General features: G+C 39.6%; 1 protein-coding gene across 1 annotated transcript; it reads right to left on the bottom strand.

Annotated features, from left to right (window-relative positions):
• Positions 1-1,273: 1,273 nt before the first annotated feature.
• On the bottom strand, positions 1,274-22,932 carry LOC139964467 (uncharacterized). The gene is made up of 10 exons (XM_071966085.1): positions 22,531-22,932; positions 11,127-11,179; positions 8,826-8,940; positions 7,915-7,978; positions 6,957-7,044; positions 6,372-6,461; positions 5,296-5,328; positions 4,987-5,193; positions 2,810-2,954; positions 1,274-1,743 (listed from the first exon to the last, which is right to left on the bottom strand). Exons 1-10 carry the CDS (start codon positions 22,600-22,602, stop codon positions 1,531-1,533), a joined length of 1,080 nt encoding a protein of 359 aa, XP_071822186.1. The 5' UTR covers positions 22,603-22,932; the 3' UTR covers positions 1,274-1,530.
• Between the last annotated feature and the right edge of the window lie 3,432 nt (positions 22,933-26,364).

Here is a 26,364-nt window from a genome sequence, read left to right as displayed (position 1 = left end):
GTACGATTTTAAATAATACTGCGAATGTGAAAAATGAATCATGTGAATATCAAAGTTTGTTTACTTTTCATTCATGCATAAGATTTACATTAATTCTGCATGTGATTTACATTAATATATAGAACCGTCTGGAAGACAGAATAGTATGCATGGCTTGCTCAATAATGTTCATTTAATGAAGAAACAGCTCTTACTAGTGTTATGAAATAGTGATACCATCTCTTTGATGTTACCGAAAAACTCCATCGAGACACCTTACAGGCCTCTTATGTATTTATCTAGGTCATGGATTCAGTTTTCCCACGAGAAGTTTTAACTATCTTATTGAATCTTGGTACAGGGCCTTTTCCCAAAAATAGATTCCATTATGTCTGTGGAACATTCGAGAAGGTTCTCTCACGTGGTATGGAAGTTTCCATAGAAAGGGGATGGACTTCCAAACTCCCAACCAATCAGGGCAGATCAGTGCCAGCGCACTTATTTTTATATCGTTAAGTTAATACAGGATGGTCAGGTTATTGGCTGCCTTCTGATTGTGCGCAGAGGGATTTTATGGTATGGTATAAAAGGCGGCATGCTACCGAAAGTTTGACACTCCGTCAGAAATTTATCTCTCCGTCATCAGTTCGTCGCTTCGTCATTGCTTCGTTACCATTTCATCACTCCTTCTAATTGCTTAATTGACGGAGTCAAGTCAAATCAAATCATTGTAATTTAGTTTTATTTGTAAAGAGAATCGACAGAGAAGAAATTATACCGAATCATTAATCAAATCCGATCTTGTCAAATTGTTTTTGTGTGAACTCATTGTTTTCTTCCGTTCGAGACATCTCCTGAAGAAGCATAAATACGGCATCAAGATAACCCCAGTACCTTTCTATCGCGAGTCGCGATATAGTATCACTATCGGAGGAGCCGGGCTCGTCACAATATTACACTAGTTTAATTACTACGTTGGATTTTGTAAATGCTATAGTTTGAATTATCATGGTATAGGTTTAGCAAATTATCGAACAAACGCACACAAAATTAGCAAAATTGTCGACCAAATGCACACAAAATGTACAGTAAGAGCGATGGTTAGTAATATAAAGAACGTCTTCTTTAGTTTCCATAGTAACGATAGGCATGCAGTCAGTGCAGTAATTTTGAATATGAATTTACACTAACAGCGATGCTACGGAATCCAAGCAAAACGGCAGTAGTCATATGTTGATAACCGCATGGGTTGGCGTAATGGGCCGTAATGGGCCGCGTGGTTGTTTCATTGTAATTTATAAATAGGTTACATATTGGTGGTGGGGGGTTGGCGGAGGGGGAGGTAGATGCCATCATTTTGGAATTACATAATTACTACTGTATTTATTGACGGCTTCAGTTTTCAAGATCTTCCATATAGCGCGGTAACCTTGGCAACATAGTGGAGTAAACGATGAGTCAGTAGAGGATAACGAAATACAAGGCCTCTTACATCGCAGAACTACTCAGCGCATAGAAACGACTTGAACAAGTTGAAGCCATATAAGATCCTTACGTATCGCTCCTTTGTGCAGTTTCTCCTCTCTCGGTTTCATCAGTAATCAACGTGTTTTCAGCTTCGGGGTTGGCTACAGTAGTGGGTTCGATACTTATGATGCTCATTGTTTTATCTGGATCACGTGTCTGTCTTTTCGGCTGCGATCTTGTTCGTTGTACATGGGATCTTCTCTTCTTAAATTTACCTAGCTTCTTTATGCAGTTTACCTATTTGAAAAAGAAAAAAATATTAAAACAATAAAACGATACAATAACGATATATAGGCTACTATAAGACTGACATTGAAAACACGTTTTCCCTATTTCAGACATCAACCTTCCAATTCAACATTTTAACTCAAATCTGGAATCTTTTCATTTGAGAAAGTCATTTCAGATGGGAAAACCGTAGATTGCTCTTGGATGCAAAACCCACCTTACTATTACCCGACTGGGTATCGAAAACCGGAACCTCCCGATTGCTAAGCTTCATTGCGTCAAATGCCACCGCCTTTATCCACTCGGCCACAGTACCAGTATATGTGTATATATAGCATTGTGATTGTGATTCTATATATCAGTTCAGGTTATATCTCTGTCTAACAAAGCTTGGGGTGTTTCATTTAACGTGACGGAAGTCTAATGCATAACCCATTAGGATAGTTCCTCAGAAGCAACACAAAACCTCAACGGGAAAACATAACACCTTTACTGCTTCTAATAAGGACCTACGTGTATGTTACGTCAAGGGCGTAGGAACCGGGGGGCTGGGGGGCGCCAGCCCCCCCCCCCCGGTGAAAAATGTGGAGGGGCGGAAGTATCATTCCGCCCCCCCCCCCGCTTCGCAAGTCAGAAAACCCCTTTTTCATTTCCAAATGAGAAAAAAATCTCATTTGGAGCACCAAATTGCATCTAAGGCCAGGTGAAAATGCAAAATTATATACAAAATGGAGTGGGTGGGTTGAAGTGTGCTATATTGCACCAAATTGCATCTGAGGCCACCTGGAAATGCAAAAAAATTCCAAAGGGGAGGGGGACACCCTCTCTCCTTAGACCCCTCCCCCAGGCCGGCCATCAGTCTTCAGCCCCCCCACTCAAAAGTACCTTCCTACGCCACTGTGTTACGTCATTATGTTCTAATACTGATTCTACCATGAAATACCATACAAAACTTTCACAAATTTTTTGTTGTCTATATATGCTTAAGTTTGTCAAAAAAAAAAAAGTTGTCAGAAAAAACAATTGGTTTGAAAGTCATACAAGGATGTTATGATTATTGTTGATATATACGTACCCTTATTAATGATATTTCACCCCTGGTAACAGGATCGAGGACGTAAACTGCTACAAAGGGAAGACCCCAAACTAGGACACTGATGGTAAACACCAGCGAAAATAAGAACGAGGGGTCCGCATTTGGATTGATGAGATTATATGTTCTGGATAAGAAGAAAAGCATTTTGTTTAAGTTAAATTAAAAGAATTATAATAATTAAGAAATGTTGAAGAAAAGAACTTAACAAATGAATACTTCGGCTCGAAATGAAATGTGACGAAGAATACGAACGCTTATAGAGTAGGACTGCAGCTCCCTATAGGTGAAGCATACATTCATAATTGTGTACTGCAAATACGAAACACGCTGTTAATGGTAGATTCCAATACAATTTTTTGAGTCAATTCGATGTAATCCACATCGAGACCCAGAACTCCAAAAATCACATTTTAAAGCTGAATACCCTTAAAAGAAAAAGGAAAATTAAAACTAGAACAAATTGCTAGCACCAATATATTTCTCTTTTCGCCCCCTTATTTCTTGGATTATGACATTATCAAAATTTAAATTCTGCCCCAAGTCTACAAAAAAAAGTAAGTATCATAGATCGTAGATGGAAGTCAGGCGTACATATAGTATTTGATTCTAAATTATACTTTGTCCTTTGATTCAATAAACATTCCGTGTCCAAATATTTGAGTCACACATTGTCCACATTCACTGAGCCGTTTCACGTGTACTAGATGTAAAATGAAATCGTTATAAATCTTTACCAAATAAACACCGTTATTTAGCGTGACGAGATAACCTGAATCTAGTTATCTGAATCGTTATGAGCCTATGAACAACAATCATATCAGTCATTATCATTATTGGGGAAATACCTTTGCAGTAACTCAATGAATTTAGATAGCCTTTATATATAATTCCATATAAATTCTTACACGTACTAAACTTGTACCTCCCACTCCTTCACCACTATCCTTTATCCGTCCCGACGATTGCTGTGAACAGTGGCGGAGCTACGCGGACATGAAGGGGTATCCCCCCGCCACCCTCAGATTCACCCCAGTTGCTCTCAACCAGATCTGGTACTTATCCAAATTTATAGAGCTAGGCTAATCGTTTGAATACGGAAACAGCTTCCAATGTATTGCACTGATGTGAAATATTGACAAATGACAGCACCTTCTTGTCTAAGTCATTTTACTTGTAGTAAAATGCCCCAATACCCCTGTCCCCTTAGACCCCATATCAGTGTTATAACCCCCTAAAATTTCTTTACCCCTAGTTGCCCCCCCCCCTCTGATGGCCTAGACTGGTACCATTGCTGACTGCGAATCTCCACTGTACATTATAGTGACCTATACTGTATAGTAAAGGCTTCATAACTGACGCAACTTCGTATTTGACGCACATTCAGATATTACTAGCAACGATACAGCAGGCAACCTAAACTTTATTTGCAGCGAAGCAGGGTACGCATATTTCATGAATTTGAATCTATTGTAGTTATTTGCTGATCAAATTGTGGGTTTTTAATCTTTTGACACCCCCCCCCCCCCCCCATTTTGCACGTATTTTGGCATATTGAAATCTTACTCCCTATTTATAACCAAAATTACCTCAACATGATACCACTGCTATCTGGGACCTGGCCTGTCTGAGCTTAGAGGCGCAGAGCATAGCAAACAACATCCAGAGTCAATGGATGTGTACTTACATTTACGACGAATGTGTCAATTTCGGGGTATGAAAGGACTTGACGCGGCAGACATTTTGTGGTCACATTCTGCTCAATTGTACGTTGCGTAGGCACAGAACAATAAATATGTTGAGATCATTACATTTCTGAGGAACTACACATATGAAAAACGCATACAGTTGAGTGATTTGGTTTTTTCCTTGATATGTATCGTTGATAACATCCTTAAGTGCGTCAATAATGAGCCCGCCATGCTAATTGCCATTCTCTCACACCCGAAGAATTACGTACATTGGTCGAGGATTCAAAGTTTGGTAGACAATTTCTTACCAAGTTTTAGTTGGTCCCTTTATGGTTGCTCCTGCCGATTTTGCTTTAGTCTTATCAGCAATTGGCAAACCGGTCTACCCAACCCCATCCCATGCCCACCTCAGTTGTATAATGCGAATGAACAAAGTGCGGATCGTTTTTCATTTTTAAGGCCTAGTACCTGAATGATAACGGTACTATTCCTTCAACCAGGACGATGAATGGATACAGAATCATCGGTCGGACCTGTCTCTTGTAAATCTCAATCCGCCTTTCCTCCTCTGGTTGCCTTGGCAACGTAACCGATTGAATGGTACAAACCGAATATATGACTTTACCGTAGAGGAAGAACACAACTAGTATAATCACTGCGTACTCCGCATACAATCTATAAAGATATGAAGAAGATGATTTGGTTGGTTGGCTGGAAAGTTGAATTTTATTAGTCGAAGCACATTTCTTGTAAACAGAACAAGCGTTTGATACTTACACTCCAATTCTCCAGCGGGTATCACCTACCCAACTGCAAAGAGGAAAAGAAAGAACCTGATTTAGCAACGAAACGAAAAAGAAACTATGAAAGCTGAGGAACGCGTACATCACAATAATACATCGCAAAACATACCGAACTACCCGCAAGCTAACTCTTATATATATATATATATATATATATATATATATATATATATATATATATATATATATATATATATATATATATATATATATATATATATATATATATATATATATATATATATATATATATATATATATATATATATATATATATATATATATATATATATATGCACTGCGTTAGATTCTTTCACATACGGGAGATAGTGAGCATACTTTAGACCGTGTGGCGAATGGTGAATGACGTCACATACGACATAAGCTATTTCTTGAGTTATTATACATAAGTATATAGATTACATATAGTCGCATATTATACAACTCCCACTAGATTCACTTGAGTTGTTAGAAGTAAAACTTTTTTTTTTTAATGAGTGGTCCTCATCAGTAATCCCGGGAAAATCCCGTGAAATGGATCACAAAGGATTTCAGAGGCACCTTTGACACAGAGCTTTCGAAGAGAAACCAAACCACGTAAAAGATATAAGAATAACATGTTTGCACAGCGTCAAGTTCATGAACCAGGAATTCAAAAGAATGGCCGATTGCAAACCCTGTTTGTGATTTTAAGCATTGTTAATACAGTGGCGTGTTTACATGTGGATATGTTGACATTATAAATGATACATGCTAGCACTGCCGAGCAGTTACTGTATTCTGTAGAGAATAACATAACGACACAATACAAACGATACGGCTGGACATATATGGCATATACCGTACCGTATATGGTAAAGGGTCATGTAGGAACCACTTTTGTATAGTGCCTCCGTACTGACATTCTCAAACAGTTACCGTATATGTCCTAGTACTCGCCTTGATAGGGTTGTAGGCTACACGTCCAGCTCGTACTCGATGCGTGTTGCAAGTACTTAAGTAATAACAATAATAAATAAATAAACACTAAAAATTGAAAGCAATAAATACCACCAGGTAATAGCAGGACCATATTTGCCAGCTGCCAACGGTATGATGGTAAATATGAGGGAAATACCCCAGCAAACCACGTGGTAGATTCTGGAACACATAATGGTGGAGTAAAGATTGAAGGACATAATAATCGAAGGACTTATAATGTTTTGATTGGTTACACCTAAGACATCCTAGTGACTGAATGTTAATTTGTATACAATGTATAATTAAAGTAAGTTCACGGTCAAATACAGGGTCCCGGAAAACCTTGTCAATAGCCGATTACAGTTTCCTCGAAATGGGCGACGAAAATATTTTCCCATATATTAAACGTGACAAATTCAACAACACTTTATATTGATCTAACACCCCCCTCCCCCCCTCCCCTGGTAAAGTGTGCTTCGGAAAAGTTCCGGTTACTTGTAGTGAAAAAATTACAATGTTACTGATTTGATGAACGGTAGATGCTGTGATGTTCCTTCTTATGTTAAGCGCTACGAGAATTATTTCATAGTTTTTTTGACGCTACATAAAAATTATGTATAATTATTATTATTATTATTATTATTATTATTATTATTATGAGGGATGATAACATACCTCTCTCGGTTTTTGGTGTCCTCAAGGTTAATAGAGTTCAAATATAAATGTACGGTAAGACACAACTCCCACGAAATTATTACCCAAGCTGAAAGACAAGGAAACACATTGATATGTGCAAACATACTGATATGGAGTGTTAGCTCAGTGGTTAACGCTGGTGCCTTTCAATCATAAGGTCACCGGTTCGAGTCACTATACCAGATTAACGTCTTGTTACAGAGTTGTTGACAATTAATAATTCATTATCATGGACGTTAAATATGAATGTAAGAGACTGACTTCGGTCAGCTTGCGGCTTTGATAAGCCTATGTAGCTCAATACAAGGAAATGGACCAGCTACAAAAACATCATTTTATGAAGAGTCTTAACAAATGCGAAGAGAAACATGTAAAAGACAGTTTTAAACAATTTAACGGTTATCAGCATATCAAATTAATTTGGCCACGTCTAACGTCATGCTCTAAGATCTCACGTATTTGTCAAACCCAGAAGAAGATATTCTGTATTTAGATATGAACCAATGGTGGGTAGGGGGTGGGTAGAGGTGGGGCGGGGCTTATTCGGAACTGTGTAGTATGCATGTAGATCGTATTTTCGGGGCGTAGCTATGACTTGCTTTATTTAGAGGGCAGTCAGAACCTACTTTCTAGAAAAAAAATCTTTTTTTTTTCTTTGAGGGGAGGTTGACCAGAAAGATATTTTGGGCAGGGGCTTGATCACCGTCCCGACCCAATTACCGTTACTACGCCACTGTCGCAATGTAACCATGCATTAGTTCATACATGGCTAGATATGTGCAGGTGCATTACTATATGATGTCGATATATCCACGTCTGAGCTCAATGTAACCATGTTGCTATGAAAAAGAAACGTGATATGAAGTTAAAGAGCGTCTAGCCGCTGTATCTGTTAAATCGATAAATGGGAATGAACTTGAAGAAAATGATAACGTACTATTAAATTGGATCAGAATCCCCTGAATGACACACCAAGGATCTCCACTTCCTAATCCTTCAATCTTTAAAGAAGAGAAAAGAAGGAAACATAAAAGAAAAGGTATAATGAACCAGCTATACCATGGCTGGTGTGACCGGCTACCCAATGTTCTCAAGTTTGTTGCTTCAAAACTAAGAGTAAATTGCAATTAAATGTAATACATCATAGTTTGTTGATTTACTGTTATAACTGGTGAAACGAAGAAAGTTATGGGTTACATATTGTGTCTTGCTCAGTACCATTGACGAAGTTGAGGGCCAGGTTGTTATATATATATTATTGAAAACGTAATGAGAAGGAAAATCCAGAACAGTAAAAAAACACATTATTGGCCTACATATATATATATATAAATATATATATATATATAAATATATATATATATATATATTATTAGAGAAATATTTTCTTTTGGAGTAAACGTGGATTTTCGTTATATTATATATATATAGCCTATATATAATGTGTAGTTGTAGTGATTTGGTAAATCTAGAACAGTGAAAAAACTTCCAGCCTCCACCGGGATTCGAACCCGGGCCTCTCGCTTTATATGTGGACACCCTAACCACTAGGCTATGGGCTCTGATTGTATGCCCAGAGGTTCGAAACCGGTAAGGAAGGTCGTAATTCCACTGTAGGCGTTTGTCACCTGTATCGAACAAATACTATAGTTCTGTTTTGGTGACGATACTTGCCATACTCTAGAGATCAAACATGATTCTAACCAACTCGAAATCAGTTGTGATTCCTAAAGCCGGATCTCGAAAGAGATACTTTGAACAGACTTTTGTTAATAAAATGGAGGTAACCGACAAAGGCAAATGAATATAGTTCTATACATTTTCGTGGATTAACATTTCTTAACTTACAGTAATGGTTATTGCCAGACTGCGTACTGCGTTGCCAATAGCGATGTACAGCAGAATCCGATAAAACCCTCTTTTCAGCTTACTGGAGACCCACATCACAAAGATAAGAAACAAACTAGAAGTAAAAAGAACGTGAAAAGATAGTGACATATGTATAGTGAGTATATCTTACACTCTTTAAAGACATCAGTGGTGGTGCTTTTTACGTGACCCGCCATGCGGGATAACAAAACGTCACGGCCAAACGGCACTACCGAACCATCCCATTCTTACAAACGAAACTCAGTGGTGGTATACATACTCGTTCCCTGTCGAATTGTTGTTGATGTGTTTGAACCCGTGATTTTAACCCGGCAATACTTATGTATAAAACGTTCTTTTGATAGTATGGTACACCTAAATCCTGCCAGTGTTATAGTATCAATGAGCTGTTAACTGGCCAACAGAGTCACAGTAAACCAGCTGACAAGCTGCACACATCTACTTATCTAACAACAGTGGCGTAGGAAGGTACTTTTGAGTGGGGGGGGGGGCTGAAGACTGATGGCTGGCCTGGGGGAGGGGTCTAAGTGGAGGGGGGTACCCCTCCCCTTTGGAAATTTTTTGTATGTATGTATGTATATGTGATCTTCCCGCAAGCAGGAACTCGCGAAAGAAGCCATGGAGGCTTATAGACTCGCAAGCTGACCGAAGCCAATCTCTCGGCACACATCCATTTAACGTCCATGTCGGGAAGTTGTTATTGAACAACACCCTTGCCAGACGACACACATTGCTGTCGGCGGGGAATCGAACCGGGGATCTCATGACTGGGAGACGCCGGCGTTAACCACTAGGCTATACACTCCGCCTAAATACACTCCGCCTTTTGCATTTCCAGGTGGCCTCAGATGCAATTTGGTGCAATATAGCACACTTCAACCCACCCACTCCATTTTGTATATAATTTTGCATTTTCACCTGGCCTTAGATGCAATTTGGTGCTCCAAATGAGATTTTTTTCTCATTTGGAAATGAAAAAGGGGTTTTCTGACTTGCGAAGCAGGGGGGGGGGGCAGAATGATACTTCCGCCCCTCCACATTTTTCACTGGGGGGGGCTGGGCCCCCCAGCCCCCCCGGTTCCTACGCCCTAGTCTAAAAACTATCAAGACTTCATTTTCAGTTCGTCTGATACCAGTGGCGTAGGGAGGTACATTTCAGTGAGGGCTGAAGACTGATGGCCGGCCTGGGGGAAGGGTCTAAGTGGAGGGGGTGTCCCACTCCCATTTGGAAATTTTTTGCATTTCCAGGTGGCCTCAGATGCAATTTGGTGCAATGTAACACACTTCAACACCCACTCCAGTTTGTAAATAATTTTGCATTTTCACCTGGCCTTAGATGCAATTTGGTGCTCCAAATGAGATTTTTCATTTATTGAGAACTGAAAAAGGGGTTTTCTGACCTGCGAAGCGGGGGGGGGGGATGGAACGATACTTCCACCCCCATATTTTTCACTGGGGGCTGGCGCTCCAGCCCCCCCCGGTTCCTACGCCCTTGTCTGATACCACAGAGTATATAGTAGCTTGAATGATAAACAATGCTGTTAAATAAAGTTAATAAGGCTGAGAAGATGTTAATAATGATATGTAAAAAGCATTATTTAGTTTTTTCGCGTGTCTCATCATCCCTATTTGGTAAGAAACGTGCAAAAATTTTCAGAACACATTACACTTATGAAACTTACACAACACAATATAAACGTTTAGGCGCTTATTGTTCCAGCATGTGGCGCCGTTGTTATTGGTTATATTACATTACTGTTCGATGTACAAACTTCCCGTCAATACAATTTTCGTGTTTGGTCACTACAACTGGGGCGGACTGGGGTATGAACTGCTGACAGTTCATTGATCTCAACTTAACGGCGTCTTCGGTGCTTCGGACATATAGCGGCATAATATTCCGAGCCGATAAACCCGTAGGCCAACCCACCCCTGCACTGCATAAGTTGCAACATCCTTGCCAATGAAATGTTTACCCGATATAGATCAAAATATGATAGATAAAACGATGGTATAATTGTAAAATTATTTCATAATGTCGTCATCATTGCTTGTGTCCTATACACCGCAGCTCCGCATATGATTCCTATGTCTATAAGTGCATGGCTTATGGCTACATCATGTATGTCCAGCCGTCGCAGTCACGTTTTGTAATGTGTGATGTTAAGGCAGGTTAATAGTCCTTGATCGAATGCTACGACAAATCATGTGACATCAAGGTCCAACACACATAAAAGCAGAAGCTAAGTAAAGTATTACCTGGCAGCAATTCCAAGAGTGCCAAACACAGTTCTTAGCACCACGAAAGATACCTGTAACAAAAGAAAAAAACGTCAATTTTCAATATTTTGTCATTTTGACGACTTGTTTTATCTAGGCAAAAACGTCAATTTTCAATATTTTGTCATTTTGACGACTTGTTGTATCTCGGCAAAACGTCAATTCTCAGAATTTTGGCATTTTGACGACTTGTGTATCTCGGCAAATTTAGTAATTTTGTCGTTTTGACCAGTTGTTAAACTCGGAAAAATGTCATTTTTCTGAATTTTGTCATTTTGAAGAGTTTGTTACTCTTTCATGACCATGTCCCTTCTACGCTTCCGTAAAACTGCAATGAATAGAAACTGCAACTACCAACGAAAATCCCGCTTTACATTCCAAGCTCAACTCTCTGTGCAATAAAACAAATTATAATTTGAGAAATTCAAACATCATGCCATGTTTTAGAATTATACTCTTTAAGAACTCGTTTATTTACAGAGCAGCCCCTTTTTGTAAACTGGTAAAGACAGCTTCTAAGGTCCTTTGTTGTAGCTTTTTGATAATTAATAATTAATCTCATAAACTTTTATATGTCTTAACCTGTATTTTTGACGTTCTGTATATTGTAATATTTTTATCCTATTTATTAATTTCTCTGTAAATTTATACTGGAATAAAGAAATAAAATGAAAAAAAATGAACGATTCCAAATTGTCAGATGGTGTATGCACCTGTTTTGTAGTCTGCATGAGGACTTGAACGAAGGAATTCCTCAGTCATCAGACGTCGTTTCAAAAGAAGCACATGCACATCTTCAGAAGGATTCTATCCTTTAGGGGCAAGGGCGGCGGAACCGGGGGGGGGCGCAGGGGGCACGTGCCCCCCACTTTTCCTCAGGTTAAAAATGTGCCCTTTTTCTACATAAAAATTGAGGTTTCTCAAGTTAGCAAGAGGCCAGGGAACCAGAATGAACACTCGGGAAGGGCCGTTTCCAGCCATCTGAGGGGTTTGTAAAACCAAAAATTTTCTTGTACGCTCCGCGCCAACCGATGGTGGCGCTCCGCTCAGATAGTCGTGCATACAACTTTGCAAATCCTGGCTTCGCCCCTGACTGTTAATGAATTTCTGTGGGTAGCTATTTCGAATGGAAAAAATTTGTTAAGATATTGACAAGAAATAAACTCTAATTCGGAAGATTCCTACATTAGCAACTAGCATGATTCCACATCATTTTGTCTCAAAAGAAAACTTGTTCCTTGTTTCCCAATTTGCACATTGGATATTGCAGTGCTAGTATGCATATTTTCCTTGAAGGGGGGGGGGGAGGGGGGGGGGGGCGTTGATGGAGTGATGTGTATACGCAAAATAAGATAATACAATAAGAGTTATAAAGGGTACTAAATATAAGGCTGCATCAGTCCAATCGAATTTCTGCAAAGTGCCCTTTGATGTCGGTGACCCCCCCCCCCCCCCCAGATTAAAAGTGCTTCCGCCGCCCTTGTTTAGGGGTATTGTTATATGGTTAGGGTACTTGGATTTGAAAAAATGAAAACTATCATTGGGGTGTTCAGACTGAATGTAAAACACATGGATGTGTGCTGGTGTGTTTGACGAACGGTGTGCACAAACCCTCCTGTGTTGACGAACGGTGTGTACATACCATCCTGTGTTGACGAACGGTGTGTACATACCCTCCATAATGTTTAATAAATAGATGGCAGGTAAGCGTTAGTGATTTACAATATACTTGCTGCTTGTTCCACAGTTGTATGTATTTTAGATCCTCCTACTAGCAGGAACTCGCGAAGAAGTCATCATTGGCTTATCAAAGCCACAAGCTGACCGAAGCAGCGATGTAGCCAGGAATTTGAAAGGGGGGGGGCACTTTTTGCGATTAATATGGATTTTCAAAGTTGTAGGCACGACTATCTGAGCGGAGCGCCACCATCGGTTGGCGCGGAGCGTACAAGAAAATTTTTGGTTTTACAAACCCCCCAGATGGCCGGAAACGGCCCTTCCCGAATGTTCATTCTGGTTCCCTGGCCTCTTGCTAACTTGAGACACCTCATTCAATATCACTTTTAACCCAAAAAACAAACGAGTTAAAATAGTACGTAATTCAATAATACATAATGTATTAAAATTAGCAAGGTACACAAGGGCGGCGGAAGCACTTTTAATCTGGGGGGGGGGGGGCACCGACGTCAAAGGGCACTTTGCAGTAATTCGATTGGACTGATGCAGCCTGATATTTAGTACCCTTTATAAATCTTATTGTATTATCTTATTTGCGTATACACATCACTCCATCAACGCCCCCCCCCCCCCCCATCTTAGTAGTCTTACTTTTCAACTTCTGATACTTGTAGATACAAAGATAGGCCAGAAATGTCTTTGATACAACCATAGCCAGTAATTGTCTTTGATACAACTGTAGCTAGTAAATGTTTATCGAAAGGCTGTTTTGGAACTTGGAACGCCGATCGTGACAACAACAGGCAACAAAGTGCTGCAGCTCTATACATTTAAAGTCTGTTAATCAACGATAGGCTTATTTGACTGTGGAATGTTCTCAACTGAAATTTTATCTGCGTAAACGGGTTCTTAAGTAGATGTTAAAAAACTGACAAGATCGTATCCTAGTCTTTTTCGGCGGGTAGAGTATTGAATGAAACGGCACGCGATATGAATGACAGCCTAGATGACAGAAGAATAGGTCACCTAATTTAGCCATAATCTTGCTACGTTCATTTCAATAGTTTTTCCTGTCTAGGCTCTTAAACTCGTCCAGCAAGCTTATGGATTTGAATTATGGGTGTTTTAATAAAAAAGATAACTTGGCCAAAAAAGTGTAGGCCCGGGCCTACAGCGCTACATACTGGCTACGCCCCTGATAGTTCTAAATTAGGATTAGATCTCTTACTGAAATATCGCTCTCCTAATAAGGTGATCAAGAGTACAAGTTTTATGTAGAAAAAGGGCAAATTTTTAACCTGAGGAAAAGTAAGGGGCACTTGCCCCCTGTGCCCCCCGGTTCCGCCGCCCTTGAAGGTACATGTACAGAGTAGTCTTAATTTTCAACTTCTGATACTTGTAGATACAAAGATAGTCCAGAAATGTCTTTGATACAACTGTATACAGGCGCGTATCCAGGGGGGCGTTGGGGGCGCGCGCCCCCCGGGTAAGAAAAAGAGGAGAGAAAAAAAAGAGAGGAAAAAAGAGGGGGAAAAAGAGGAGGAGGAGAGGAAGGAAGGGAAAAGAAAAAGAAGAAAGAGAGAAAAGGGAGAAAAGGAGGGAGTAAAAGAAAAACGCGAAGACACCGGGAAGAGAAAGAGGAACAATGACATCATTACAGCGCTGAAGGGTAGCCAGTGACGGATCAATGATTTCGTAAAAGTGTGACTCACCCTCCCCTTACACCGACAACTCCATTTTTGGACGTTTCCATTTTCCTCTCTCACTAATGATCTAGATATATATACTATATATGGTCTATCATAACGCGTGTGTAGAATTGTGCTATGATACCAACTGTGGCTGGTCTCGAACTCGACCGTGTCGTCGGGGAACATGACGATTTTTGGGATGGGGCGACCGCCCGCCCCCCTCCCCATTCAGCATTTTTTTAAATGATATCGCTAAGTAATTTCAAAATAGAAAGTGCTTAGATGCTACTTAGATGCTTAGATGCAACATGGGAAGTGTCATTTCCAGCGATCTGGGAGGCATTTTCGGCCAAAATTTGCTTGTACGCTTCGCGCCAACCTATGGTGGCGCTACGCTTAGATAATTTGCCTACAGGCTTCGCCCCTCCCTTGGCAAATTCCTCGCTACGCGCCTGTTCGAATTTGTAACGCAAACAGCAGATATCACATCATATCAGTGAGCATGAAAATGGCGTTCCAGGATGAAAAGCCTCAAAACTGTCCGACTTGCCTGAAAAAAATAACCAAAAATTTTCGCGCGCGTTCAAGGTGTTAATGTCAATATAATATAAGCAAGCATCGGTTATTACATCGCATGCCATCATGTACCGTACGGTCCGTTAAAATTGCGCAGTATACCGCGGGATGCTAATGTAAACAACGACATGTCTGATGTAGATGTATCAAAAGCATGGAGGTCCAATTATGTCAAAACTCTCTTTTACATTAGTAATGGCGAATTAGGGGCTGCACCCCCGCCGCGTAGTGGCGGAGCGTCCATACGGTCAGGGGGCGGATGCCCCCCCCCCCCTGACGGACTCAAATGGACTGCTGGCGCCTTTTTCAGCTCTTACCACTTTTTACTTATTCTAGATTATTGACTTTTTTATTGCGCTCTCATCTTACTTATTGACATTTGTCACATTTTGTTGGTGTAATTTGGCGATGACACCTTATTCTTCGTTTATCTGCAAATTAGCCAGGCCCGGAAAGGGTCATTTCCGGTGATCTAGGGAGTATCTTTACTCAAAAATTTTCTGTACGCTACGCGCCAACCAGTGGTGGCGCTCCGCTTAGATAGTGTCGAAAGCGCCCCTACAGACTATTCTCGCCCCTCCTGACCAATACCCCTAGCTTTGCCACTGCCGCCGCGCCTCCGACGCCTATGTGTGTAGTGTTCGGTTTCGGAAATATCTGCTATATTTTTTTTTTTATAATAGCCGTTGTAAGAGGTTTTAATATTTGTACACCAATAAATTAACTGTGTCTGAATTTTCGAAAATTTCTGACCAACATTCTGCATCACACTTCCCTCTACTCGTGCAATTTTGACCGGTCTGTTAGGGGTTGAAGGAAGTTTTTCTATATTGGGTGTCCATTGATGAAATTTTGTACAACATTATGGGTATGTTTTGAGTTTATTCACGAGAAATGTGAATTTTCAAATTCTGAACAAATATGGGGCTTAAAACCTTGAAAAGTGGGGCTGACGGGTATTGTGGGCCGCGACTTAGAATCACCTACAAAAGCAAAGACCCACAGGAGATGCGATCAGGTCGAACATGATGTGTGCCGGGTTGACAATCTTCAAAAAGGTTATGGATGGAAAAAAAAAACTATTAGGAAATACTTGGTTCTCAGGCAAAAAGTTTACATCTGGTTGGTCATTTCAAGCCCGAAAAGTGCCGTTTCCGGTGATCTGGGGAGTATCAAAATAAGAAATTTTCTTGTACGCTGCGCGCCAACCGATGATGGCGCTCCGCTTAGATAGTAATTCGCGCCCCCCGGGTTTGAAAATCCTGGATACGCGCCTGGTATAGCTAGTAAATGTTTAAGTTAACCTAATAAGAGAAGGCGAGAGCTATCCGACGGTTGCCATCTGATGCAAATTTCTCAAGTGTTTTCTCAACTGAAATATTATCTGCGTAAACGGGTTCTTAAGTTAAAAAACTGACAAGATCGGATCCTATAGTCTTTATCGGCGGGTAGAGTGTTGAATGAAACTATCGTGCTACATACTGGTTACGCCCTGATCATATGATATCATTATCAGCAGATTTTGTTTCCTGTTTAAATTCTTTTAACATGTTCTTTTACATAATATATCAGAAAGACAAACCTAGTGCTCTTTTACAAGTTTTCCAGTATAGGATGATACTTGTTTATTGTCCAATGTCTGGACTTTAATACATTTGACGAACTTAACTGATGGACAATATAAACTTTCATATTTTGTAATACAGCCAGATATGCAGTGGCCTAAAAACAAATATCGTTATCGCAGTGTATTAGCAGTGTAATAATTATTTATAGGAAGTGCGTATCACGTACGATTGCTAGCTTAGCTTCATAACATGCTGTTCGTGCAACAACTTAGGACGACTCATTTAACGAACGTTGTCGACGTTGTTGTGCATACAGTTCGTGACATTCCATAGAGTGCGGTTAGGTAGGCAATATGTATTTTATTATGCAGCGGCCAACTGTAGGCTTGTAATTGGCTATAAGCTAAATTTAGCTAATTGCATCTGCCAAACTAAGTAAGTAGTTGAATCAGTAGGCGTGAATGTTTCTACGATTACAATCGAGTTAACGGAGCTGACGAGTATTCAAGATCAAAAGAGCACTGACAAAATACCATGCTAAAAAACGACAGTTTAAAAATAAAAATCGACACTGAAAGGGGGGCGGTTGCTCCCCCTGCTCCCCACCGGCTACGTCCCTGGACCGAAGTCAGTCTCTTAGATTCATATTTAACGTCCATGATTATGTATTGTCATTTCAACAACTCTGTAACTGGACGACATACATTAATCTTGGAGTGACTCGAACTGGGGACCATATGATTGGAAGGCACCGGCGTTAACCACTGAACTAATACTCCTTAGGGGTATTGTTGACCATTGTTGACCAATTGACCATCTTTCGACGAAATCAAATCCTTGCCATCACACAGGGCTACGTGGACAACCCCACGCCCGGCCCTCCCCAAAAAGTACACCAGCAAATAGCCGTTGTTCTTCTCTATGAGCTTTCGTGTCATGTTTTTGTTTTCATAACAAAAATCAATGTGTGATTGGCCTTTATGAGGAAGTTTTTGACATAAAATAAAATATTCAATTCCAGAAATTGTCAACATTGCATATATTTCGGTAAGTCTACCAATCTCTTTATTAATGCTTTTAATAACATAATGAACTATTGCAATACAGTTTCACGAAGTCAAGTCAAAAAAGAACGCGCGTGTGTATATAACGCTGATTTAACTGTATATTTTCATATTACAATACGTGTATTCGTTTTGATCTCAGAACCTCAGCTATTGTATATTTAAATTACTCATTGCTGCGTGAACTGACACGCAAACAAAGCCATGAATTGTACTTTAATACTGCGGTCAAATTGTGTGAATAGACAAAGGCACCCGATACACATAGAGAACACAGTTACTACTGTACCAGGGAGTTCTTATAAAAACTCCCTGACTGTACACCTTACAGTTTTGTACCACAGTAAAAACTGGATCGTGCTATAATTCGGTAGCATGTGCTATTAGGATTACAGTACGAACTGAGGATATGTGTAATTCCAACAAATTTAGTTGTTTGGAATTTGTTGGAATTACAAATATCCTCAGTTCTTACTGTAAACTTAACAGCACATGCTACCGATTTATCAGATTTGTCAGCACGATCCAGTATTTACTATGGTACAAAACTTTAGATTTACAGTAGTTACTGTAATCTCTGTGGGAATCGGCTGGAACAGATGTGAAATTTGTAGTAGAATTCTAAACTATACGGCGCTGTATAGTATAGCGTTTACGTCTCACTAAAAATGTCGATATATGGCTATATATTGATCAAGATCGTCTGTCGTGTTTGACATCTGTGTGTATCGAAATGTTTGAAAACGAACATGGCTACTAACTTTATAATGTTACATGGAGACAGTAACTATAACATAACATATACTAGAACACTCAGAAGTAGCTACCTCGTATTAAATACCACTATACCACTATTTTACTGCTCAGTTTGCATCCTATTTCTCTTTAACGTTTAGGTTATATGAGATTTATTTATTTAGTATCTTTATTTATTTAATTATTTAGTAGCTTGTAATCAATCTATACCTATCTGTTCGTATTCCTCTCCCCCCCCCCCCCCCTTCGGAAAAGCAGGATACCTCTTGAGTAACAATACCGTATGATACCAGAATATTTCGTTTTCGTCATGCTTTTAATATTATGATTTTATAGCCAAACTAAAAGTGATAACGGAAAAAGGAACAGAAAGTTGACTTTTTAATAGATTAAAGCTTGTCTCATGACTAGTCTACAGTGTCGTTTGTCAATGATTTCCACTCCCACGTACTCCAGTTTCATCTCCACACATCGCAACCACCTCCTCCCCGCCCGCCCCTTCCCCCGCAAGAAGTCAATAAAAATAAACACAAATCCTGACATATCGTTAGCAGTAAACTAGAAAATAACTATCTCTGAATAATACGAAACCATTATGCAATTTTTGCGGAAAACTTTGTAACTTGCGCAGTACCATGGTGAGCATTAAAAACTAAAATTGATGTCATTTCTTTCTATTGTATATCTAAACTGTTGCTGGTATTGTGAGAAAAAAACAGGGTATTTATAGAAAACGTTTTTAACAGTACACGTACGGCCAGGTGCTTTTGTATTGAACACTTCAACCCTACCTGCCTTTAGATGGGATATAAATATATAGGTATTTACTGTGCGTTTAACAGCATGTTGCCAGATAACTCTTATTGGTCATAAAGTTTAAAAAAAAAACCAAACTTGACCTTTGGCTTCGAGATCTTGAATTCGAATCGAAAATTTCCATTCAAAACAGAAACATCTACAATTCTGAACCATAAAAGTAGAGTAGGCCTGCACAGTATACTGTACTATAGAAGAATACGCTATTCAAAAATCATATGACACACTATCGCATATAACCAAAAATTCATATTTATTTGTCAGTATACGTTCCAGGAAGTATTGGCTCACGGTTACACTTCTAACAGAGTATATATATAAATTGTCAGCTTGTTTAAAAACTAGAGGGTCATCATCCTCACCCCCCCTTCCCCACCACAGGAAAGATTTGGACCAGTAAAAATAGAAGTATAGCTACGCTCCTGTTATATCAAGCGAGAAGCATAAAACCAAGAGGGATAGGCTGACAGAGGGCTACAGCCGCTGGAATCGGAGTCACTTAATGGTCTGGCAGGAAATATGGGGTGTGGGGGGGGGGCGTGGAATATGTGTTAAAGGATAGTGCATTTTAATTTTTATCACGTACTGTACTTGAATAGAGGCAAAAACAAAGGATTTGCGAGAGTGGGGGAAGGGGAAAGGGGTATGCGGGAAGGGTAGGGCGGAGGGCGGAGGGGGTCGGTGACATAATTGTCGCTGGTGTTCCTATACCTGGCTCTCTCTCTTTGCCACAGAACTATCAATACCTTGAAAAATCATATTGTAGACGAAAATACTTATAGAATATATTTTTGCAATTGTATTTATTTGTTCACCTATGAATTGAAGCTCTTGTAGTGAACTCTATCAGCTTTCGGGTCCCTGTATGTACCGTTACTTTATTTTAGCAAGATTGACTGTGAAATAAATAATTTACCAGGCCCGGGTTTGTATACTCCTCATGGGTCACATGGTTCAAATTTCGTCATATAACTAAAATATATATTTGCTCCTTGTCATTGATTAGAATATTCCAGTCATTTTCTGTTTTGTTCAATAACTTATATAAGTATTTCAAACGGAACAGGGACCGATCCGCCTGGGACTCTCATCAGGGGTTTAGGGGAGGGGGGGGGGTCCTCCCAAGCAAAAAACGAATAGACGTGACACGGTGAATTCTGAGGCACATAATTATAGGCCTCAATGCAAGATTGTGTGCGTGGGTGCGTGTGCGTGTATGTGGTTGAATTGGGAAGGCTAGGGGTGGACACGCTTACGTCACCACATTATAGCATATATCAACTAATGAGAATCAGATCGCATCCTGCTAAAAAACAATTGAACCTATCGAGTATGATATATCATGATTATCACTTTTTTGCCAATTTTTTGTCGTTCCCGTTTACTTCCTTTTGCGGAGTAGGAGTTGGGTGGGTGGGGGGGGGGGCGGTGTGGCACTCTTCTTGCTCATTCTCTCACACTGACATTCAATTGAATGTCTATAATTGTAATACCTACAATCAATGTGTGTATATATAGAGAGAGAGTTGGAAAAGTAGTGTTCACTTCACTTAAGTAACGGCTTGTCACGTTATTCTTTGACTAAACACTGTATGATTCATTGCCCCTCGTTCGTATATCCTACTTCAAACATCAGATAACCTACTATAAACAGCGGTGGGGTATTAGTTTCCCTTTGTGAGTTTTGGTCAAACCGAATTAAGAGGGGTTTCACCTTTAGTAATGCAGAGCGCTTTTGTCCTCCGAACATATGCAATTTCACATTTTATAGTGCTGCTTCAACATTTTGTGACAATGAAACCAAAATTTGAATTCAAACCCATAACTAATTATGTAATAATAATACTACTAATAATAATAATCAGTAGTTATATTCACGACGCAAGTGACCAAAATGTGGGAGAAACCCGTAAGGGCTTATGGATTACAACTTACACGTCGGGTGGCTTCCAATTCAACATTTTAACTCAAATTCTATGTCGAAGTTTATAGTTCAAACTCCGGTATAAGAGTGAAGAGGGAAAACCCCAAAAGAGCCTTTATTCGTGTTATCAAACAAGGATACAGGCCTAACATAATCTAACCTATAGTGTGAGTTTTAACATTTTTCGGTGGTGGCCGTAGGGGTCGATAGGTCTACAGGCCTACAGGTGAGACACTTCGATGATACATCTAGATTCCGCTATAGGTTTCCAGATAATTAAAACAGTTAAATATATTTAGAATAGGACCAATGATGTCAGGCTGCTCAGATAGTAGTGCCTAAGTATTATTTCATATCGTAGTCGTATATACGTCATAACCAAACCTTCAAATTAAACAGGTTAAGACCTACATAACTGTATAAGTGCTTGTTGGCGTACGAATACTTAAATTTAGTTTCGATAACTTGATCATTTGCTCCCAGTGTTCTTCAGCCTTCTACTTCTACGTAGGCCAGCTATAACCAAAAATTGCAATACATCTTTCTGTAATCGTTAAAACGTAAGCTTTAGAAATATCGTACATCAATATGAAATAACTTTTGAGTGGGTTGACCAACGACTTTGACTCATGAGAGAACTTTTGAGTCCTGTCTCGTCAATGTCGTATGTCAGGATTATAGATTGCCTTATAATCCAGCCGATACTCATAGCTAGTACAGTAACTACTGGTGCCACCAGCTGTAACACATGTGTTACCGTGTTACGAACACAGAGTAGTAATTACTGATACACGGTTCTGGGACATAAACAGTAGTAACATATGTCTTACAGGTGACACTAGTGGTAACTGTAACTAGCTGTGTTTGAAGTAAAGGAGGTACAATACCGCTTGTGTCCAGTTCATATACCTCTCTTTGAATTACGCCAATTCGTCATGCTGAGAACGAAGAACTTAAGTAACTTAACTACTTAAGTTTAGAATGGCGTATTAAGGAACTCGCACTCAATGGTTGGTACAGCGACTACTGTTCATGTCCCACAACCGTGCGCCAGTAACTTACTACTTTATGTTCGTAACATGTGGAACATGTGTTACAGGACATTAACTTGAACAGTAGTTACTGTACGAGCCATGGGTTTCGGGTGTATAATCCCATACCTATGTTATTTATAGGAGGACCTCGATCAGTCTCTGGATTTACGACGAACTTACACGACGGTTATATTTCCTTCTGCGCGTTGTATGAACTATAAGTAGCCTACCTTTGAATAATTTCATGTGAACTACCTTCTTTCCACACAATACTTACACATTGCTTGTCAGTGAAGAAATCTCGGCAGACGATTCCTTCAGTGGACATTGGCTCCGTTGGCGCCTCCATTTATATACGTAAGGCCTATGCCACTGTCTTCGAAGCATCAAATCCGTTCTTTAATACTTGCTGAAATCTCTCAAAGCTTATGCTTGCTGTATGTATCGAGCTCATACCATCTACATATACATATATGCTACTGCGGGAAGTTCATGAACTCGCAACATGCTATATTGTATGGCAACTATATTTCCTGCTCACAGTCTGTGCATGTTGTCCACGGTCTATATGGTTGTGAGCATTGTTCGAAGGAAAATACTTTATCGCACGACTGCTCACCGTTATAGAAATGCGTAATTTTTCCGTCGACCAACTGTACAATATTTGGGTAGTACATAGGACTATAAGTCTCTGTGCTAGGTACGGACTGCGAAGTTATATGTTCAAGTCGATTCGAATTACAATGGTATAACAAGCTACGTCTATACATTGGTTATGATCAGTGGCGGAGCTAGGGGTATTGGTCAGGGGGTCGAGAATGGTCTGTAGGGGCGCTTTCGACACTATCTAAGGGGAGCGCCACCACAAGTTGGCGCGGAGCGTACAAACGTTTTTTGAGTAAAGATACTCCCTAGATAGCCGGAAATTACCCTTTCTAGGGCTTGCTAATTTGAAGATAAACGAAAAATAAATAGGTGTCATCTCCAACTAAATGTGACAAATGTCAATAGGTAGATGAGAGCGCAATAAAAAAGTCAATACTCGCGAATAATTAAAAAAGTCGTAAAAAGCTGAAAGGGGCGCCAGCAGTCCATCTGAGTCCGTCAGGGGGGGGGGGTGGCATCCGCCTCCTGACTGTATGGACGCTCCGCCACTGGTTATGATCCACGGCAAATATGAGATGTAATCAGTTTTAAAAGACTTAATTCTGAAGTGTTACTGTAAGGTAATACAGGTAAGCTGGTCAAAATGATCATTACTGCTCTTTCGTGATTAGGATGATTTCCAATCGGAACCAAATCGCTGACAATATTCAACCGAACAGTTACTTTGGTTACGTGTTATAAATACTAAGCCATTGGGTGAGAGCGGAGGGAGTAGAAGAAGGGGGGGGGGGTGGTCCTAAGGATAACGTGCTTATATCAATATTCACCAACAAAGTTGTTTTTACTGAAGAAAATCAATTTACGCAGTTCGTTTATACTTCTCTTGTTATGCGTATTAGTCCTATATACTTCTTAAGCATCATAGTTTTCTATAGATATGTAATTGATAGTTGAGTATTTTCTGTTGGATCGACGTGTGTGTTTGGTACGGGTGATTGAGATATATGTGTGTGGGGCATGGTTTCGGCTCAAAAGAATTTCGACAGGTTGACATTCTCTGTAATTGATATTCACTGCGATTTAGTATGTTGCCCAAATTACGAGAAAAAAAAAACGATGGCTCCCGAAATAACGGGCGCAGGCTACTCCCTGAAGGTGTGAATGAGAGGGAGGGGGGGGGCAGGGTAGCTTATATTTACTATTATGAGGTGAATGCATTTTCTATAAAAGTGCCTGCTCGCCAACTGAGATGCAACCATTCAGCCAATGTTTTAACCTAACCATTGGCAAGGTTACTCAACACATTCGGTATACACGAACTAATGGAAGGTTATATCCCACATTTCCCACAACAACTCTGATAATCAAAGTTACACAGGTCCTTTACCTAAGTTAGAATTTTATGATCCAGATTCTCTGCCTGCATCGGAGCGTAAACACTTTCTTGAGTGGTATAATAGAGAATGGACAAAGGGATTAATATATAACTTCAACCAATGAAGTTGACCCGCAGGATGGAAAATCCAGTCAGTCGTTTGTCACAAGTGTGCCAAAAAATTATGCTTACATGCTGGATTCGAGTTAATCTGTTTGCAAAGTGCGTGGTATAACACTCAATTATGCAAATTCCAAAAAGTAAACTTTGAATTCATTGATGATCATGGTACAAAATATCGACGCTCCTGAACGTCTTACAGTTACTATACATATTCCGCGCAAAATAACGAAGGTTGCTAAAGCGAAACAAATAGTAAACAAACATTTTTTTAAAAGATTATAGAGTTGTTTATGACAAACATATTATCCTCCACGGTTATGGGACTGTCCTGTATGGTTTTAAATATTAATCACTATGTAATAATGTATCGTAAGGGATATGGTTGGGGTGAGGTGTGATATAAGGGTTTAAAAAAACAAGACAAAGAAAACGCATAACCATATATATGTATATGATACACTTTGTTATTTGTTCATCTTTTTTTACATCACAACATCTGAATTTAATGAAAGTTTATTGTAATAAATATCGCCAACTAACATTTATGTCTAGCTTCTGTTCTGTTCTTTCTTTTCTTCATTTTCTTAAAAAAAAGTTTCCCAATTTACAAGCATTCGTCGGTTTCTTCAATCGAGTAGATAACCGACGGTATATCCTAGTTTCTCTTGGAGGTATTGCAAGGAATTTCTTTAAAACATCGGATACCCCTTTTTCTTTACGCTTCTGTATAGCTTCACATCTTGTTCAATTTCCTACATAGACCCCTGGAAAGTTAATCTTACTGTAACCCGTGATTAACTGTTGGCTTCCTGTGGGATTCAAATTCTTTCGTGAATTTAACACATCTAGCATTAGATCAGTTACGTTTGAACCTATTATTGGTTTCCCTCATGGATTAATTCCCCCAGAGAGTTCTGTCTGGGTTATTATCAGCCAGGTAAATGTTGAAGATGAATACTCTAACAGTAGTTTAATATGGGGCTCTGGTGGACTTGGAAAGTTCTGAATTAATGCAACGTCTAGTTCTCTAAACGTAGAGAGGTTCTCGTGAGGGTGGACCGCATTTTGTTAGATCTCTTTTGATCACCATTCACAACTTTAAGTGCAATAGGTTCTCCAGCTGATTTATCTGCATCCAAGAAACGTTTTAGAAACTGATGGCGCAAGTCCACTTTTTCGTAAAGGGATGGATCCTTTCTCTCCAAAGTTATTTTCATAGCTTCATCCAATCATGGCGGTTCTGTTTGTGTTGCCTAACGGTTAGGTTTATACAAACGTACATCGTCCGGGACAGCAGTTATAACGTAGTGAGCGATTTATCATCGAGGATCACTCTCCTTATTATGAATTGGGATGTTCTATATATATAACATTGAATTCATCTTAATATTTTCCATACATACTGAGTAGAGTATATCCTGTTAACTCTATAATAAACAACGACGTTAATAAAACAAACTCTCCTCGGAGGCAAATTGGCGCCCAATCTGGGCAGTATCAGTTCTGCGAAATTCAGTGCTCAGATAGCTGTGTGTATACATGTACTATAGCTACTTCGTAGTACTGTATTATGTACGTTTAAACATGTCTGAATGCAATCCAAAAACGGACATAGTAATAAGTGACCTGTTGTGCTTCGTTGTTAATATATGGGACACCTTAGCTACTGATATCGTCAAGATTTGTGAGACTTCTACAATGACAAAGACATCGAACTGGCGAAACAGAGTCTTTTTCACTGTCGCTATCCAAGAGGAAGGAAATGACCTAAAATATGTTACGAGGAAAGGAGCCAATAAGAAGCAGAAAAATGTCGAAGACATTGTTACCAAACTAAGGGAAATCGAGGTGAGAGGACTACCCATTTTTGTCGCACGTGACTTAAGTTTAGTGCCACAATCTGACATTTCCACAATTTTAAGGAACATATCGGAAATTCAAACAAATGTTTCTGGCATCAACTCAGCCATTATCTCTAATAAAAAGTCCGATGACCAGCTTAATTCA

Source organism: Apostichopus japonicus, chromosome 1 (genome assembly GCF_037975245.1).
Source record: "Apostichopus japonicus isolate 1M-3 chromosome 1, ASM3797524v1, whole genome shotgun sequence".
NCBI lineage: Eukaryota > Metazoa > Echinodermata > Holothuroidea > Aspidochirotida > Stichopodidae > Apostichopus > Apostichopus japonicus.
Note: the sequence above shows the minus strand (reverse complement) of the source record. Positions and strands in the feature narration are given on the sequence as shown.